This window comes from Pseudophryne corroboree, chromosome 5 (genome assembly GCF_028390025.1).
Source record: "Pseudophryne corroboree isolate aPseCor3 chromosome 5, aPseCor3.hap2, whole genome shotgun sequence".
In the NCBI taxonomy this organism is placed as follows: domain Eukaryota; kingdom Metazoa; phylum Chordata; class Amphibia; order Anura; family Myobatrachidae; genus Pseudophryne; species Pseudophryne corroboree.
In genome coordinates this window covers 545,112,981-545,130,735 of record NC_086448.1, presented here as the reverse complement: position 1 = coordinate 545,130,735, position 17,755 = coordinate 545,112,981, and the positions used below count along the sequence as shown (strand labels likewise).

The 17,755-nt window shown below is 48.2% G+C and overlaps 1 protein-coding gene across 3 annotated transcripts in view; it reads right to left on the bottom strand.

Annotated features, from left to right (window-relative positions):
• The window catches only part of CAP2 (cyclase associated actin cytoskeleton regulatory protein 2), a 335,178-nt gene that overhangs the window by 91,120 nt on the left and 226,303 nt on the right, over positions 1–17,755 (bottom strand). For all 3 annotated transcript variants that reach the window (XM_063923215.1, XM_063923216.1, XM_063923214.1), the window contains one exon: positions 12,787–12,872. In XM_063923215.1, coding sequence (XP_063779285.1) covers positions 12,787–12,872 — 86 coding nt within the window. The remainder of the gene's footprint in view (positions 1–12,786; positions 12,873–17,755) is intronic.

Here is a 17,755-nt window from a genome sequence, read left to right as displayed (position 1 = left end):
CTCTCTCTGTTTGTCCATCCGTTTGGGGATGATATCCTGAGGAGAAATTCAATTTTACGCCAAGAGCAGAACATAGGGATCTCCAAAACTTAGCCACAAACTGGGGACCTCTATCAGACACGATCTCCTGCGGCAGACCATGGAGTCGGAAAATCTCTGCTATAAATAGTTTTGCCAACTGAGATGCTGATGGAAGACTAGCCAGGGGAACGAAGTGTGCCATCTTAGAGAACCAGTCAACTATGACTCATACGGTATTTCGTCCGCCAGACATAGGTAAATCAGTAATAAAGTCCATAGAAATATGCGTCCATGGCCTTTGCGGCACAGGTATCGGATGGAGCAACCCGGCTGGAGGACCTTTGGGACTTTTATGCTGAGCACACTTTGGACAGGCAGCCACGAATTCCTGAACATCAGTCCTAAGATGAGGCCACAGTAGGAGCGCTGAATGAATTTGAGCGTTTTATGACCACCCGCATGACCCATGAAGGAGGAGGAGTGAGCCCATGTAAGCAGTTTCTTGCGAAGATTTGGTGCAACGAAGATTTTTCCTGGAGGAGGAAGTGGAGAGGTGTTAGTTGCTGAAAAAGAGGTGGACTCCAAGATGAATGGTTTCTTTGAACAGTCAGAGGGTTCTTCAGAACTTAGGGAACGGGATAATGCATCTGCCTTTTTGTTGAGGGGGCCTGGTCGGTAACTAAGTTTAAAGTTGAAACGGGTAAAGAAGTGCCCATCTTGCTTGGTGTGGGTTTAAACATCGAGCTGACTGTAGATACAGGAGGTTCTTGTGATCCATGGTCACTGAGATTGGATGCTGAGCTCCCTCCAACAAGTACCACCGCTCCTCAAAGGCTAATTTTATTGCCAGTAACTCTTGTTCCCCAATAGCGTAATTCTGCTCAGCGGGGGAGAATCTTCGCGAGAAGAATGCACACGGATGGACTTTCTTGTCCTCAAAGAGCTGGGATAATACTGCTCCTACTCCTACCGTGGAGGCATCGACCTCCACCAGGAATGGGCGGATGAGATTGGGTTGTCGAAAAACAGGGGCGGTCATGAAGGCCTTCTTTAATGATGAGAAGGCTTCTAAAGCCTCTGGAGACCACTTGGCTGGATCGGCCCCTCTTCTAGTTAATGCTGTTATGGGAGCTATGACATATTCTGAATGAATCTTCAATAGAAGTTGGCGAACCCCAGGAAGCGTTGAACTCCCTTAAGGGTAGCTGGAAGCGACCAAATCTGAATCGCCTGGACTTTAGCGGGATCCATCTGTAACCTCTGCCCTGAGAGGATGTAACCAAGGAAAGGAATCGTGGGTACTTCGAAGGTGCACTTCTCTAACTTACAGAATAATTGATTTCTCCGCAAACGAGTTAGAACTTCTTTGACTTGTTCTCGATGGGTCTTCAGATCCCTAGAAAAGATGAGGATGTCATCCAAATACACCACCAAGCAGTTATAGAGGAGGTCTCTAAAGATGTCATTAACGAATTCTTGAAAGACGGCTGGGGCGTTACATAGGCCGAAAGGCATTACCAGGTATTCATAATGGCCGTCGCGGGTATTAAATGCCGTCTTCCATTCATCACCTGGGCGAATACGAATAAGATTGTAGGCCCCCCGTAAGTCCAACTTCGTAAATACAGTAGCTCCTTTAACACGGTCGAACAGTTCTGGAATTAGAGGCAACGGATATCTGTTCTTAATTGTTATGTCGTTGAGACCTCTATAATCAATACAGGGCCGCAGACCCCCATCCTTCTTTTTGACGAAGAAAAACCCCGCCCCGGCCGGAGAGGTGGAAGACCTGATGAACCCTTTATCCAAGTTCTCCCGGATATACTCCGACATGGCCTGTGTCTCAGGGAGTGAGAGAGGGTAGATTCGTCCTTGAGGAGTCTTGCCTGGTACTAGATCAATGGGGCAGTCCCAAGTGCGATGCGGCGGCAAGGTGTCCGCCCCATGCTTACTAAAAACATCTTGGAAGGCCTGGTATTCCGCAGGAAGGCTGGAAAAGCTAGAGGAACAGAGAGGTCTTACGGAGGGCAAACAGTTCTGGAAGCAGTTTCGTCCCCAGGAGAGAACATCCATGGTTCGCCAATCTATGTGGGGATTGTGTTTAACTAACCATGGAAATCCTAGGATCAGTTCGTGAGAGGCTTTAGGAATTACTAGGAAAGAGATGTATTCCGAATGAAGAACTCCGACCTTCATCTTAAGAGGAATAGTACGAAGAGTGATAATACCCTCAGGAATATGACTTCCATCCACAGCAGTAATTCAAATGGTACGCTCCAAACGGACCGTTTGTATCCCGGACCGTTTGACCAAAGCTGATGTAATACAGCTTTCGGCGGCTCCGGAGTCAAGTAGTGCAGGGATGAGAAGAGAGGAGGAAGGGAGTTCTAGGTGAGTTAACAGGACGAACTCTTTCTTGACAAGTAATTCTGAGAATTCTCCTAACTTGACCTCTCCGGCACAAGCTAGGAGCGGGCGTTTCCCGGACGTTGGCTACAAGATTTAACAAAATGATCAGATGCACCACAGTACAGGCATAGGTTTCCTTGTCGCCGTCTCTGACGTTCTTCGTTGGAGAGACGGGAACGATTGATCTGCATGGGTTCTTCGACAGTTGGAGATGATGGGGTTGGCGGAAGAACGACTCGAGGCCTGGGACGATCAGACCGTGATCTCTCCATACAGCGTTCTCTGTATCTCAGGTCTAATTTATTGCATAGGGAAGTTAACTTATCCAACTTATCAGGTACGTCCTGAGTAGCGAGGTCATCTTTGATCTTTTCGGAGAGACCGCTCCAGAAAGCTGTGATGAGAGCCTCCTCATTCCAGTTCAGTTCTGAGGAGAGAGTACGAAACTGGATCACGTACTGACTGACCGTACGCGTGCCCTGCCGCAGGTGCAGGATCTCCAATGAAGCGGCAGACGTCCTGCCCGGTTCGTCGAAGATTCTTCGAAAGGCGGCCACAAACTCTGAGTAGTTAGACAGGATGGGATCCGACCTCTCCCACAACGGTGATGCCCATTCCAACGCTTGCCCAGTAAGCAAAGAAATTATATAGGCCACCTTGGTTCGTGCTGTTGGAAAGTTGACCGACTGTAATTCGAACTGGATTTCGCACTGGTTGAGAAACCCGCGGCATTGCTTTGGGTTCCCATCGAACTTACTGGGAGATGGCAAATGCAACCGTGGAAGTGGTACTGGTACCGGAGGAAGCGGAGCCGGGGGAGCTAATGTGGGAGCAGATGTAGATACCTGAGGAGCCGTCATTGCAACACAGAGAGAGTCGAGACGTTCGGACATACTCTGCATGAACTGCACAATTTGAGACTGAGTGGCCTCCTGCTTACTCAAGCGAGACCAGATATCTGCGGTTGAATCCCTCCTGAGGCCTGATCACCCGTCGAATCCATTGGGCCAGTGCTTACTGTCACGTCTAGCAAGGTTTGAGGATCCGGCAGCTGAGACTCGCCCAAGGAGGGATTAAACTGGGGATGAACAAGACGAGGGGGTGGGATATAGTTCCTTCTCATGAAGCAAGGGGTAGTGAGGGACGTAGGCGGGGCTCAGAGTCTGTGGGTTGTGGTTCTTGAGGACGGGGCTGAGGATGAGAACTGTGGCTGGTGGACGATGACTTGGGACGTAGTTGTAGATGAGAAACTGCGGGTTGGTGGTTTGAAAGGCGAAGCTGTAAATAATGAACTGCAGAACTGTGAATGATGGTTGTAGACGTAGCTGAAGACAAGGAACCGAGGACGGAGATTTGCAAAACGAGTCTGTGGATAAGGAACTGAGGACGGTGGTTCAAGGACGTGGCTGGAGACTGAGAACTGTAAACTGTGGCTTGTAAGACAAGGCTGGGGGTAACGAGCTGAGGACTGTGAACGGTGGTTCGAGCACTTGGCTGGAGACAAGGATCTGCGGACTGTGGCTCGAAGGACGAGGCAGGAGACCCGGGGTCGTCCGTGCCCAGATGGTCTTAATGGACCGGGTTTTTCAGGAGCGTCTACACAGGCAGCAGCAGGCTAGGGACGACAGGACCGCAGCAACAACTGAGAACCGGCTAAGCAGGGTTAGAAGTACCAGAATACAGCAGGAATCCTGGGAGCACAGGCTAAAGCACCTACAACAGGGTTGTAACTTGAAGCACTGGCATCCCTGTCCTAAACCAGCCCCCTTTTATAGGAAGAAGTTTCCCTGGATTGGCTGGAAGAACCAGGAACAAGAATTATACCAGAAACTTGGTCTCCAACATGGTGGCGCCCAGTAATGCAGACCTTTTCCACGATCATGCTGCACACTGCCCCTGGTCTCCTAGGCAACGGTTTAGCGAGAGGGAGCCGCTGCAGCGGCGTCCCGTCGCCACAAGCGGACCCCCTCGCCGCCATTACCGCTGCCTTTTCCCCGGACCCAGCGCTGCAGCCCTCCTCCGCCACTGCCCAGCCGCCCGTGAAGCCAGCCCCGCGGCCCTCAGCGTTCCGGTAAGACCCCGGACACTGACAAGCATCATGTGCATCAACATGCAGTAATCTGTTCCTCGGTTAGTGGAAGGGGTATATCTTCTGTGAGGCCAATGACAAGTACACTGACCATATCATTTTATGGCAACGTTATATCGACAACATTCTGTTTATATGGCAGGGAACACAAAATTACATCCTTGAATTTATCTCCTGTCTCAACCACAATACTGAATTTATGACTCACACATAACATCAGTGACAACTCAGTTACTTTTCTGGATCTCAGGATTTTCAAAGACCAAGCAGGCATGGTGAACACAGAACTCTTCAGAAAAAATACAGCAACTAACAGTCTATTCACCATGAAAGCTCCCACTTTCCTCCAACCTTAAGAAACATACCGAAGGAAGAGATCATTAGGCTCCACAGAAATTGCTCTAGTAATTATATTTATAAAAACAAGAGCATAGAACAACTAAAATTGGGCCATACACCAAGTTTCCCATGTAGACAGGGATCACAAAATCAGGAGAAAAAGGAAGATGGAAACAGAGATAAAATTAGGTTAGTAGGAGACTTTTGCTGAAACTGGCAGAGTCTCCAGACCATTATTAAAAACACTGACATGTTCTCAGGGCCGGCGCTACCACTAGGCAGCTTTAGGCAGCTGCCTAGGGGCGGCGACCACTGGAGGGCGGCACCACACACTGAATAAATTAAAAGCTGGCAGCTCCCCCCCGCGATTGGCTCGCACGTCATGTTGCCCGTTTCCCTCCCCGCTCTCTGCAAATTGGACTCCCCTGTATGTTACCCGCTCCCCCCGTAATTGTGTTCATGAATGTTACCGGCCCCCCTCCTGCATCTTTTTCTCCGCTGCTGGCACTATCGCGGGTAGAGATGAGCTTTGAGGGGAAGAGTTACTAGCGTATGTGACAGTGAGAGGGGCGCCGGGCAGCCTGAGCCACGCCCCCAGCCTATCTGGAAGGCCAAGCTGCATCCCCGGCTTTGTCGGCTTCTCAGCGGCGGCTCACTCTAGACGCCGGGCGGCCCGCGGCTGTGCGGCGATTGGCAGGGCCTTGCGTGTTAGTAAAACTGTGTCTGGTCCTGGTAAGCAAGATAACCTGGAGCCCCATATTCCTGCATTTCCGGAGCCACCATCTGGTAGTGACAGGTAATATATGGAATATATTATGTAGCAGCAGCACAAGTGAATGGGCTAACCCCTCCTCCCACTATTACCAGGTTAATCCACCATACCTCACCCTGTTACCAGGCTAATCTCCTCCACAGACCCCCCCCCCCCCCACCAGGTTAACCCACCCTCGAGACTGACCACACCTCCTCCCCCTGATACCAGGCTAATCCCCCCTGCCCCCCCCCCCCCCCACCAGCCTAATCTCCCCTCCTCTCCCTGTCACCAGGCTAACTCCCTCAGCAAACTAATCCCCCTCCTCCCCCTGTCACCAGGCTGACCCACCCCCCCTCACCAAACTAATCACCCCTCCTCACCAGGTTAACCCCCCTCACCAGCCTAATCCCCCTCCTCCCCCTGTCACCAGGCTCACCCCCTCAGCAAACTAATCCCCCTCCTCCCCCTGTCACCAGGTTAATCCCCCCTCCTCGCCCCCTCACCAGCCTAACCCCCTCCTCCTGTCAGCAGGCTAACCCACCCCCCTCCCCAAATGAATTCCTATTCCTCTCCCTCTCACTAGGCTAATTCCCCCTCCTCCCCCTGTCACTAGGCTAATCCCCCTCCTCTCCCTGTCACCAGGCTAATCCCCCTCCTCCCCCTGTCACTAGGCTAATCCCCCTCCTCTCCCTGTCACCAGGCTAATCCCCCTCCTCTCCCTCTCACCAGGCTAATTCCCCCTCCTCCCCCTGTCACTAGGCTAATTCCCCTCCCCTCCCTGTCACCAAGCTAATCCCCCTCCTCCCCCTGTCACTACTAGGCTAACCCCCCCCCCCATACCAGCATAACCCCCCCTACTCCCAATGTTCAGGCTAACCCCCCTACAGACATATCACTCTTCCTCCCCCTGTCACCAGGTTAACACCCCCCTTCCCCTCACCAGGCTAATCCCCCCCTCCCCCGGTTTATACCCCCTCTTCCCTCCGTCACCCAGCTAATCCCCCCTCTTCCCCTTGTCACCAGGCTAATACCCCTCTTCCCCTGTCACCAGGCTAATACCCCTCTTCCCCTGTCACCAGGCTAATACCCCTCTTCCCCTGTCACCAGGCTGATCCCCCACTTACTCACCAGAACACCAGACTGTTTCCCCCCCCATCTTTCTCCCATCTTCTATTGTTCTTCCCCATATCTCCTGCTGTTTTCCTCCCATCTAGCACCTGATCTTCCTTTCATCCCCCTTCTGCCTCCCATCTTCCCCTGTTCTCCCACCTGTCTCCCTCCCTTCTTCCTGCCATCTTACCTTCTCTCTCTAATCTCCTACTGTTCTTTCCCCTGTATCTCTCCCGTCTTCATCGCATCTAGCCCCCTGTTCTTTCTCCCATCCCCCTTGTGCCTCCCATCTTCCCCTGTTCTCCCGTCTCCCTCCATTCTTCCTGCCATCTTACCTTCTCTCTCCGATCTCCTACTGTTCTTCCCCCTGTATCCCTTCCGTCTTCCTCCCATCTAGCCCCTATTCGTTTCCCTGTCTCTCCCGTCTTCCTCCCATTTAGACCCTATTCTTCCTCCTGTCTTCCTCCCATCTTCCACTGTTCTTCTCCCTTTTTCCTTCCCTTTTAATAAAATAACTTTTGTAATATAATAAGAAAAGCGCTGAGATTTTTCTGTTTCAAACACACATACATACATACATACATACATACATACATACACAAAAATATATACAGCGCTGTTCCCACCCCCATACCAGTGGCCACACCCCCACCATGCTGGTCACACCCCTTGTGGTGGCACACAATAGGCCCTTCATAGATTTCAGCTCCAGGCCCATGAGGACCTTAATCTGGCACTGGCACAGAGAACCTGGCCCCCGCCTGCCAGTAGGACCAACACCTGGACACGGAAGAGGAGGCTGCACTGAGAAGATGACAGCCGGGTCCGTGGATGGCAAAGCGAGCTGACATCTGCGTGGAGTGGCGCACAGCCGGGGGGTTACCCTCTGACCTTGTGTTAGTGAGTGGTGTCTGTTTAGTGTGTTTGTGTAAGTAAGTGGTGTTTGTGTGTCAGTAGTTGGTGTCTGCATTCTTGTCAGTAAGTGGTATCTATGTAGGGTGTATGTGTGTGTGTGTCACTAAGTGGTGTCTATGTGCATTTGTGTCAGTAAGTGGTGTGTGTATTTGCGGCAGTAAGTGGTGTCTGTGTGCATTTATGTCAGTAAGTAGTGTTTTTGTGTGTGCCAGTAAGTGGTGTCTGTGTAGTATGTGCATTTGTGTCAGTAAGTGGTGTGTGTGTGTGTGTGTGTCAGTAAGAGTTTGTGTCGGCAAGTGGTGTCTGTGTAGTGTGTGTGTCAGTAAGTTGTATCTTTGTCAGCAAGGGGTGTCTATGTACATGCCAGTAAGTGGTGTCAGTAAGGGGTGTACTGTATATCTGTAAGTAGTGTGTGTGTGTGTCAGTAAAGGGTATATGTCAGTAAGTATCTGTGTCAGTAAATTTGTGTCAGTAAGGTATGTCTGGGTATGTATATGCCAATAACTGGTGTCTGTCAGGGGTATTTGTCAGTAAGGGGCATCTGTGTCAGTAAGAGGTATCTGCCAGTAACTAGTGTCTATGTCAGTTAGGGGGTGTCTGTCAGTAAGTATGTATGTGCCAACAAGTGATGTCTGTGTCAGTAAGTAGTGGTAGTGTATATGTGTCAGTGTGTTTGTGTCAGCGGAATTTGTGTCAGTGAGTGTGCTTTTTTTTTTACATATATATTTTTTTTTTTAAGGGACGGTCTCTTTTTGACAACTGTGGAACTTCTAAGAAGTCACTGCAACACTTTTTCATGAGGGGTGGGTGGGTGTGGGGGTAGGGGGGCAGCAGGCAGAGGTTTTGCCTAGGGTGCCGAGAAGCCTTGCACCGGCACTGCATGTTCTCATGCTAGATAAAGACCTGAAAGATGCCCTGGATACCCAACCTTCCTTCAGATGGTGACGTTAAGCGAATCTCAACTTAGGGGGTCATTCCGAGTTGTTCGCTCGGTAATTTTCTTCGCATCGCAGCGATTTTCCGCTTAATGCGCATGCGCAATGTTCGCACTGCGACTGCGCCAAGTAAATTTGCTATGCAGTTAGGAATATTACTCACGGTTTTTTCATCGTTCTGGTGATCGTAATGTGATTGACAGGAAGTGGGTGTTTCTGGGCGGAAACAGGCCGTTTTAGGGGCGTGTGGGAAAAAACGCTACCGTTTCTGGGAAAAACGCGGGAGTGGCTGGAGAAACGGAGGAGTGTCTGGGCGAACGCTGGGTGTGTTTGTGACGTCAAACCAGGAACGACAAGCACTGAACTGATCGCTCTGGCAGAGTAAGTCTCGAGCTACTCAGAAACTGCACAGAGATGTCTTATCGCAATATTGCGAATCTTTCGTTCGCAATTTTAAGACGCTAAGATTCACTCCCAGTAGGCGGCGGCTTAGCGTGTGCAATGCTGCTAAAAGCAGCTTGCGAGCGAACAACTCGGAATGAGGGCCTTAGTCCGAAGAGATCCAAAGAAAAAAGCGAAGGTTAAATGACTAGGATATATAAAGTGGAGGAAAGATTTGGAGGCACCATTGAGATACATCAATTCTTTAACTGCAATGCGAGGGGGTTGTCTACTGCCCAGCATGCAGTTTTAGCATGCCTTTATAGCAAAACTGTGACAGGGTATGCTGAGATGAATAGTTCTACAGCAGCTGGAGGGATGCATGTTATACACCCCTGCTCTACCGCACATTTATTTATTAACAGTTTCTTATATAGCGCAGTATATTCTGTTACGCTTTACAATTGGACAGCACATGTTAATAGATGGCTGCACTGCCATCTTCATCCAGCAGCTGGTGCTATACAGTTACCGTATTAGGTCATTTATGCATCCAGAAGCTGCCCCTGGCTTTGTGCCCACTCGCCACCCAACCAATAAAAGGTAATTGGCTCGGACTCCGAAGGGTTTTTGCTAAATTCTCCTCACCAGAAGGACCTTCTGGACATTAGGTACTGGGCAGAGCTGGGGGCATCCATGCTGTGTAGCAGCGTGAGGGTGGAAGCGGGATCCCAAGAGAGCTGTGGCTCTCCTGCTGGCTGACTTACTGTGCACAGAGTAACATCACATTTGTAAGCATCTGTGGTGTGCACAGAATGGATGTTAATGCTAAGTGTACCTAATAAGAGAGATGAGTTAGTGTACAAAGTGCGCACGGGGAGAGGGTGCTAAGTATGCAAAGTAAGGGTGTGCTAGGTGTCCCATTAAGTGGTGGTGCCAAGTGTTCCCAGTAAAGGGGGGGGGGGTTTGCTAAGTGTGTCCAGTAAGGAGTGGGGTTCCAAGTGTGCAAATACCACATGCACTCCACCTTTGATGTTTGTTTCAGAGTTCAAGGATAAAGCTCCAAGTCAAATATTTTCTCAATTGTAAAGTATAATACAAATGTTAAAAGCTAAATAAACTGATATAGATTTTAATGGATTTATAGCATCTAAGGTAAGAACAACTATTAATGTGGTACTCTTATGTTGGAGCCTACACCAAGGGCCCTGGGCTCCACTTGGTCTACAGCCAGCCCTGTGTACATCATGGTACTGACTGTTTTCAAAGTGTTACTAAAACAGGAAATATAATTAGTCAAATTTCAAAAACACATGTATACTGATATAAATTATCTATTTAAATAATGTTTACAATGTCTATAGCGTTGTTGGTGTGCATCTGTATGTATAGTGCATAGATGTATCTGTAAAGAACATATATCTGCATACAGATGTGTCCTCTGACATCCTCGCTGCAGTCACGCTAAACAGCCCTTCAAGTCGCACCATGACGTGGCTGCAATGTCATGCAATAAGACACATGAGCAGCTTCTGCTGATTAAAATGATACGTGGCATGCCTATATTCTGTGTGTAATTGTGGCTGTATCAGCAACCAAAAGCCACATTCAGGAAAACACTGTAGCATAGTCTTTTGTATGCAAGTACAGCCACAGTCACACACAGAATATAGGCATTACTGCATATCATTTTAATCAGTAGGAGCTGCTTTTGTGTCCTATTGCATTACACTGCGTCTAAGACGCATTTTCGGGGGAAAAATTGACTCGCTGCGCTACAGAGTCACACGGCACTCACACGTTATGTGTAATATGACTTATAAACACAGAGCAAAGATGTAAGAGGACACATCTGCAGAACATAAGTGAACGGTTTGTCCAGAACTGTTACTGCTAGAACATACAGTACTCGCTTGGTTACTTGAAGAATACAAAACTGATGCTGGATAGTCATCTATGTAAAATACAAGAGACTGATGCATGGGTTTGGTATATTATGGTGACGGTCACAATGTCTACGTTCATAATGTCAACATGGACATGTTGACAGTCAATGTGTTGACATGTTCAGCATGCCGACAAGCACAAAGTCGACATGCAGCATATCGACAACGAAATGTCGACAATCAATCTTAAACCTATCTCTAAAGCTAACATGTCTATCGTCAACATTTTCACTGTGTCGACATATCATATGTCAATCTTTTCACCATGTTGACATTTTACAGGCATCATACCACTCAACATTCTGGTGTCGACCTTACAACCTTATTAACTGGTGAATGTAAGGGTGTGAAGACACACATTACGCACACCCCTTTCTGATACGAGTCATATAAAATATGTTACCTTAGCTGGGAGAAATGCATTTGGCATCTACTTAATCTAGGTGCATGATGATGACTGTGCGCTTCTGTTCCAGACTCATCTATACACTCAGCGTTTCATACATAGCAATGTGTGCAACCACATCACCTGCAGGGTGCCTCCTCACAATCAGCTGTATATCAGACTTTAAGGTCCACCTTGAAACAACCGTGAGTTCAGAAACTCTCAAGTTCATAAACCGATCACGTATAAATGTAAGAGTAAAATATTTAGCTATATTCAAAAGTAGGAATGACTGGGAGTGTTATCTTTACATTTTTTGAATTTTAGCTCTCTTTAATAGGAAAGGTTTTCATTATGTTGAGCTTGACAAACAAAAGCTAACTTCTTTTGCTATGTTTTAGTACAAAAGTTGCAGTGTTAGTAAATGCACTCTAATGGCTTAAATGAAAATGTCTCTTAGCAAAACTGTAACTGACTATCTTTTAAATGTATTTTACATGGTAACTATGACTTTGTATTTCTTAATAACATTGACTAGACACAGGCAGGCTTTCTTACTTACATGATAGGGATGTGCAAATGCATACGGCCGGAATCCCTACAGAAGCCCGGTATTATCCCTCCGTGGTGGTACATGCCACCACCCGGGGGGGTATAGAGTAGTGTGGTGAGAGCCCATGAGGGGACTCACTGCACACGCTGCCGGGATTACAGCTGCCAGGATTCCAGTGTTGGTCTCCTGACCGCCGGGATCCCATATTGAATCCATATGATACAGGTTGAGTCTCCCTTATCCAAAATGCTTGGGACCAGAGGTATTTTGGATATTGGATTTTTCCGTATTTTGGAATAATTGCATACCACAATGAGATATCATGGTGATGGGACCTAAAGATAAGCACAGGATGCATTTATGTTACATATACACCTTATACACACAGCCTGAAGGTCATTTTAGCCAATATTTTTTATAACTTTGTGCATTAAACAAAGTGTGTGTACATTCACACAATTCATTTATGTTTCATATACACCTTATACACAAAGCCTGAAGGTCATTTAATACAATATTTTTAATAACTTTGTGTATTAAACAAAGTTTGTGTACATTGAGCCATCAGAAATCAAAGGTTTCACTATCTCACTCTCACTCAAAAAAGTCCGTATTTCGGAATATTTGGATATGGGATACTCAACCTGTACATCATTAACGCTATTGTGTTTTGTAACTACTATTGCATTTTCATCTATCACTCTCAAGTCACATCTCATGGCGTAAACCAGGCACACATATTACTGGTGTCAATCGGACGCACATGCAATTGTTTTCCCTTGGTGTACAACTGGAGCATAGGCTACCCTTGCAGAGTGGGACACATCTTCTGATTCATCCAGTTCTGCAATGTGCAAATTCTCTCTGTATTTCTAACTCTACATGAGGCTAAATGTAGTTATACATATTTTACCTAAAAGTAACGCATAAACATCTAAAGCGTACATACGTGTTTTTGTAATCCTTCAATACCCTGTTTGTGTAAAAGGTAGCAGCATCCACCATTTCCTTCACGTAGGGACCGGGAGCAGGGGACTAAATATAAGACAAGATTAATTAATCAAATGTCAAAACCCAGAATAAAGAACTTACTAAATAATGCAATTTGTGCACAGATAAGAATAAGATCAATTGGATATAACAAGGATGATTTCACTTCAGAGTCCTGTATGCTAACTGACTTTCTCAGAGCCTAACATTTAACAGGCAATGATGTAAGCTACAGTACTGGACTGCGTAACCTGGTTCTATTGTGTCAGTTTATATTTTCCTGAGCAATTAACAATGGTATATATTTCTATTTAATTTGCTTGTCAAATTTATATATGCAATACGATTTTATTGACCCTTTAAATAGTTCTAATAATGTTTGGAAAGAATCTGGTTTGAATGCTCAAATAATAATATAATTTGTTGGGCCAAATAACAACCACTGGCCATAACTTACATAATAAGGTCAACAGGCAGCTCAACAGCGAGATACAAAAGTCAGTTACGGTAGTAATAATAGGATTTTGGTTACCTACCGGTAAATCCTTTTCTCGTAGTCCGTAGAGGATGCTGGCGTCCATATTAGTACCATGGGGTATAGACGGGTCCACCAGGAGCCATTGGCACTTTAAGAGTTTAATAGTGTGGGCTGGCTCCTCCCTCTATGCCCCTCCTACCAGACTCAGTCTAGAAACTGTGCCCGAGGAGACAACATACTTTGAGAGAAGGAAATACACAGATAGTGGCGAGATTCATACCAGCTCACACAACAGGCAAATCCGACTAACATGCGGAACAACTCAGCAACAGCTGCAACAGTAAATAACGCAGAACTTACCTAGGAACCAGGCTGTACTGAACTATAAAACCAAAGTAGGAAAACGCAGCACTGGGCGGGCGCCCAGCATCCTCTACGGACTACGAGAAAAGGATTTACTGGTAGGTAACCAAAATCCTATTTTCTCTTATGTCCTAGAGGATGCTGGGGTCCATATTAGTACCATGGGGATGTACCAAAGCTCCCAGTACGGGAGGGAGATCGCGGAGGCTCCTGCAACACTGCTTGACCAAACTTGAGGTCATCAGAGGCCAAAGTGTCGAACATGTAAAACTTGGCACGAGTAGAGTGGGCCTTTACAGATGTTGGACACGGCAATCCTGCCGTGGAATAAGCATGCTGGATAGTAAACCTGATCCAGCATGAAATCAACTGCTTAGAAGCAGGACACCCAATTTTCTTGGGATCATAGAGGACAAACAGAGAGTCACTTTTTCTATGACGAGCCGTCCTCTTCACATAGATCTTCAAAGTCCTCACTACATCCAAGGCCTTTGAAGCAATTGAGGAGTCAGTAGCCACTGGCACCACAATAGGTTGGTTGATATGGAAAGCCGATACAACCTTAGGCAGGAACTGTGGACGAGTCCTAAGTTCCGCCCAGTCTTCATGGAAGATCAGATAGGGGCTTTTACAAGATAAAGCCCCCAATTCCGACAAGCGTCGTGCAGAAGCCAAGGCCAACAAAGTGACCGCCTTCCACGTGAGAAAGTTGAGATCAGTCTCCTGCAGAGGCTTAAACCAAGCAGATTGCAGGAACTGCAACACCACATCAAGATCCCAGGGTGCTGTTGGCGCGACAAAGGGAGGCTGGATGTGCATAACCCCTTTCAAAAAGGTCTGAACCTCAGGGAGGACAGCCAATTGTTTTTGAAAGAAGATGGACAATGCAGAGATCTGGACCTTGATGGAGCCCAATCTCAGTCCCATGTCCACCCCTGCTTGCAGGAAAAGGAGAAAACGTCCAAGTTGAAACTCCACCACCGGAAACTTCTTGGACTCACACCAAGAAACATATTTTTTCCAAATGCAATGGTAATGTTTAGACGTTACCCCCTTCCTAGCCTGTATCAGGGTAGGAATGACCTCACTCGGGATACCCTTCCGAGCTAAGATCTGGCGTCCAGCCGCCATGCCATCAAACGTAGCCGTGGTAAGTCTTGATAAGTGAACTTGGATCTTCCAGCAGAAGATCCAGTAGATCCGCGTACCAAGCCCTCCTTGGCCAGTCCGGAGCAATGAGGATTGCCAGAACCTTTGTTCTTCTTACCAGTTGAAGAACTTTTGGTATCAGAGGAAGTGGAGGGAACACATACACTGACATGAACACCCACGGTGTTACCAGTGCGTCCACCGCCACTGCATGTGGGTCTCTCGACCTGGAACAGTACCTCCGCAGCTTCTTGTTGAGGCGGGAGGCCATCATGTCTATGTGAGGAACCCCCCACCAACCGGTTACCTCCTTGAATACCTCCGGATGGAGGCCCCACTCTCCTGGATGGAGATCGTGTTTGCTGAGGAAGTCTGCTTCCCAGCTGTCTACACCCGGAATAAAGATTGCCAGCATCGCCACCGCATCTCTTTCTGCCCAGAGGAAGATCTTTGACACCTCTGACATGGCATCTCTGCTCTTCGTTCCGCCTTGTCGGTTTATGTAGCCACTGTGGTCACATTGTCCGACTGCACCTGAATAGCCCGATCCTGTAGAAGGTGTGCTGCTTGCAGAAGGCCCTTGCACACGGCTCTTAGCTCCAGAATGTTTATCGGGAGAAGGGATTCTTGATCTGATCACCGTCCTTGGAAGGTTTCCTCCTGAGCGACTGCTCCCCAACCTCTTAGACTTGCATCTGTGGTTAGAAGGATCCAGTCCTAAACGCCGAACCTTCGGCCTTCCAGAAGGTGAGGCAGTTGTATCCACCAGAGGAGCAAAATCCTGGCCTTCGGAGACAGACGGATCCACTGGTGCATGTGTAGGTGAGATCCCAACCACTGGTTCAACAGATCCAGCTGAAAGGATCGAGCATGAAACCTTCCGTACTGTAGAGCCTCGTAGGAGGCAACCATCTTCCCCAGAAGGCGGATGCACTGATGAACCGAGAACCGGGTAGGCTTTAAGACATCCGGACCATTGATTAAATCACCAATGCTTTCTCCACCGGCAGTAACACCCTCTGCACTTCCGTGTCTAGGATCATTCCCAGGAAAGACAGCCTCCTTGTCGGCTCCAGATGAGACTTCGGAAGGTTCAGGATCCAACCGTGCTCTTTGAGCAGATGTGTCGTAAGAGCAATGGATCGCAACAACTTCTCCCTGTACGACGCCTTGATCAGGAGATCATCCAGATACGGAATTATGTTCACCCCTTGCTTGCGCAGGAGAACCATCATCTCCGCCATCACCTTGGTGAAGACCCTCGGTGCTGTGGAGAGGCCAGACGGCAGCGCCTGAAACTGATAGTGATCATCCAACGGCGCAAACCTGAGATATGCCTGATGTGGAGACCAGATGGGAACGTGGAGGTATGCATCCTTGATGTCCAGGGACACCAGGAACTCCCTCTCAGTCAGATCTGAGATGACAGCTCTCAGAGACTCCATTTTTAATTTTAACTCCCTGAGATAGGGCTTCAAAGATTTTAAGTTCAGAATTGGCCGTACCGAACCATCCGGCTTCGGTACCACGAAATGGTTTGAATAGTAACCTTTGCTCCACTGATGAGGTGGAACTGGAACAATGACCCTGGACACCACCAATTTGTGGATAGCTTCCAGAAGAATTGTTCTGTCTGCCAGTAGAGCTGGCAAGCCTGACTGAAGAAACGGTGAGGCGGGAGATCTTGAAACTCCAGCCTGTACCCTCTGGACACTATATCCAGTACCCAGGGGTCCAGGTCCGACGACATCCAGACGAGGCTGAAATGCCGGAGTCTTACCCCCACCTGACCTTCCTCCAGGCCCAGCTGACCACTGTCATGCGGAGGACTTTGGGGTATCAGAAGCAAGCTTCTGGTTCTGGGAGCCAGCGGGAGCAGGCTTCTTTCTTTTTAGCACGACCACCTCTGAAGAAGGTGTTCGAAGGCTTGTTCTTTCTAGGCCTCGCGGGCCGAAAGGGCTGTGACGCGGCTGGTGTAAAAGGCTTCTTCGTAGCCGGTGCAGCTGAGGGGAGAAAAGGAGACTTACCCGCTGTAGCCGTGGCAATCCACGCATCTAGCGCCTCCCCAAAGAGAGCCTGACCTGTATAAGGTAGACCCTCCACACTTTTCCTGGATTCCGCATCCGCAGACCATTGGCGCAGCCAGAGACCTCTGCGAGCCGAGACGGACATGGAGAAGATCCTCGCAGCCATGGAACCCAGGTCCTTCATGGAATCTACCAGGAATCCTGCAGAATCCTGAATATGGCGTAAATATAAATCAACGTCACCTTTATCCATCGTAGTTGATTCCTCCTGCAGAGTAATTGACCACCTGGCAATAGCTTTTGCAATCCAAGCACAGGCTATAGTAGGCCGCAGTATAGCCCCTGAAGCCGTGTAAATGGATTTTAGCGTAGCATCCACCTTGCGATCTGCCGGGTCTTTCAACGCGGTAGATCCAGGGACTGGTAATACCACCTGTTTGGACAGCCTGGAGACAGAGGCGTCAACTATCGACGGAGACTCCCACTTTTTTCTATCTTCTTCTGGGAAGGGAAAAGCAACCAAGACCCTCTTAGGGATCTGAAATTTCTTTTCCGGATTTTCCCAGGCTTTTCCAAAGATAGCATTCAATTCTTTGGATGCTGGGAAGGTGAGGGGGTGCTTTTTACTGTCTGTGAAAAAGGCCTCCTCCACCTGCTCAGGAGCTGTGTCAGCTATGTGTAACACATCCCTTACGGCTTTAATCATCAACTGCACCCCCTTAGCAAGTGATGCCGCCCCCCTCGACACATCCCCGTCACCGTCTGCAGTGTCAGAATTGGTGTCCGTGTCATCTTGCATAAGTTTGGCAAGTGCACGTTTGTGAGAATGTATCGCAGGGGACCCCGAGGAAGCAGTATCCGACCATACAACCATAGAGGATTGCAGAACTTGAGTGGCATGCTCAGTCCTA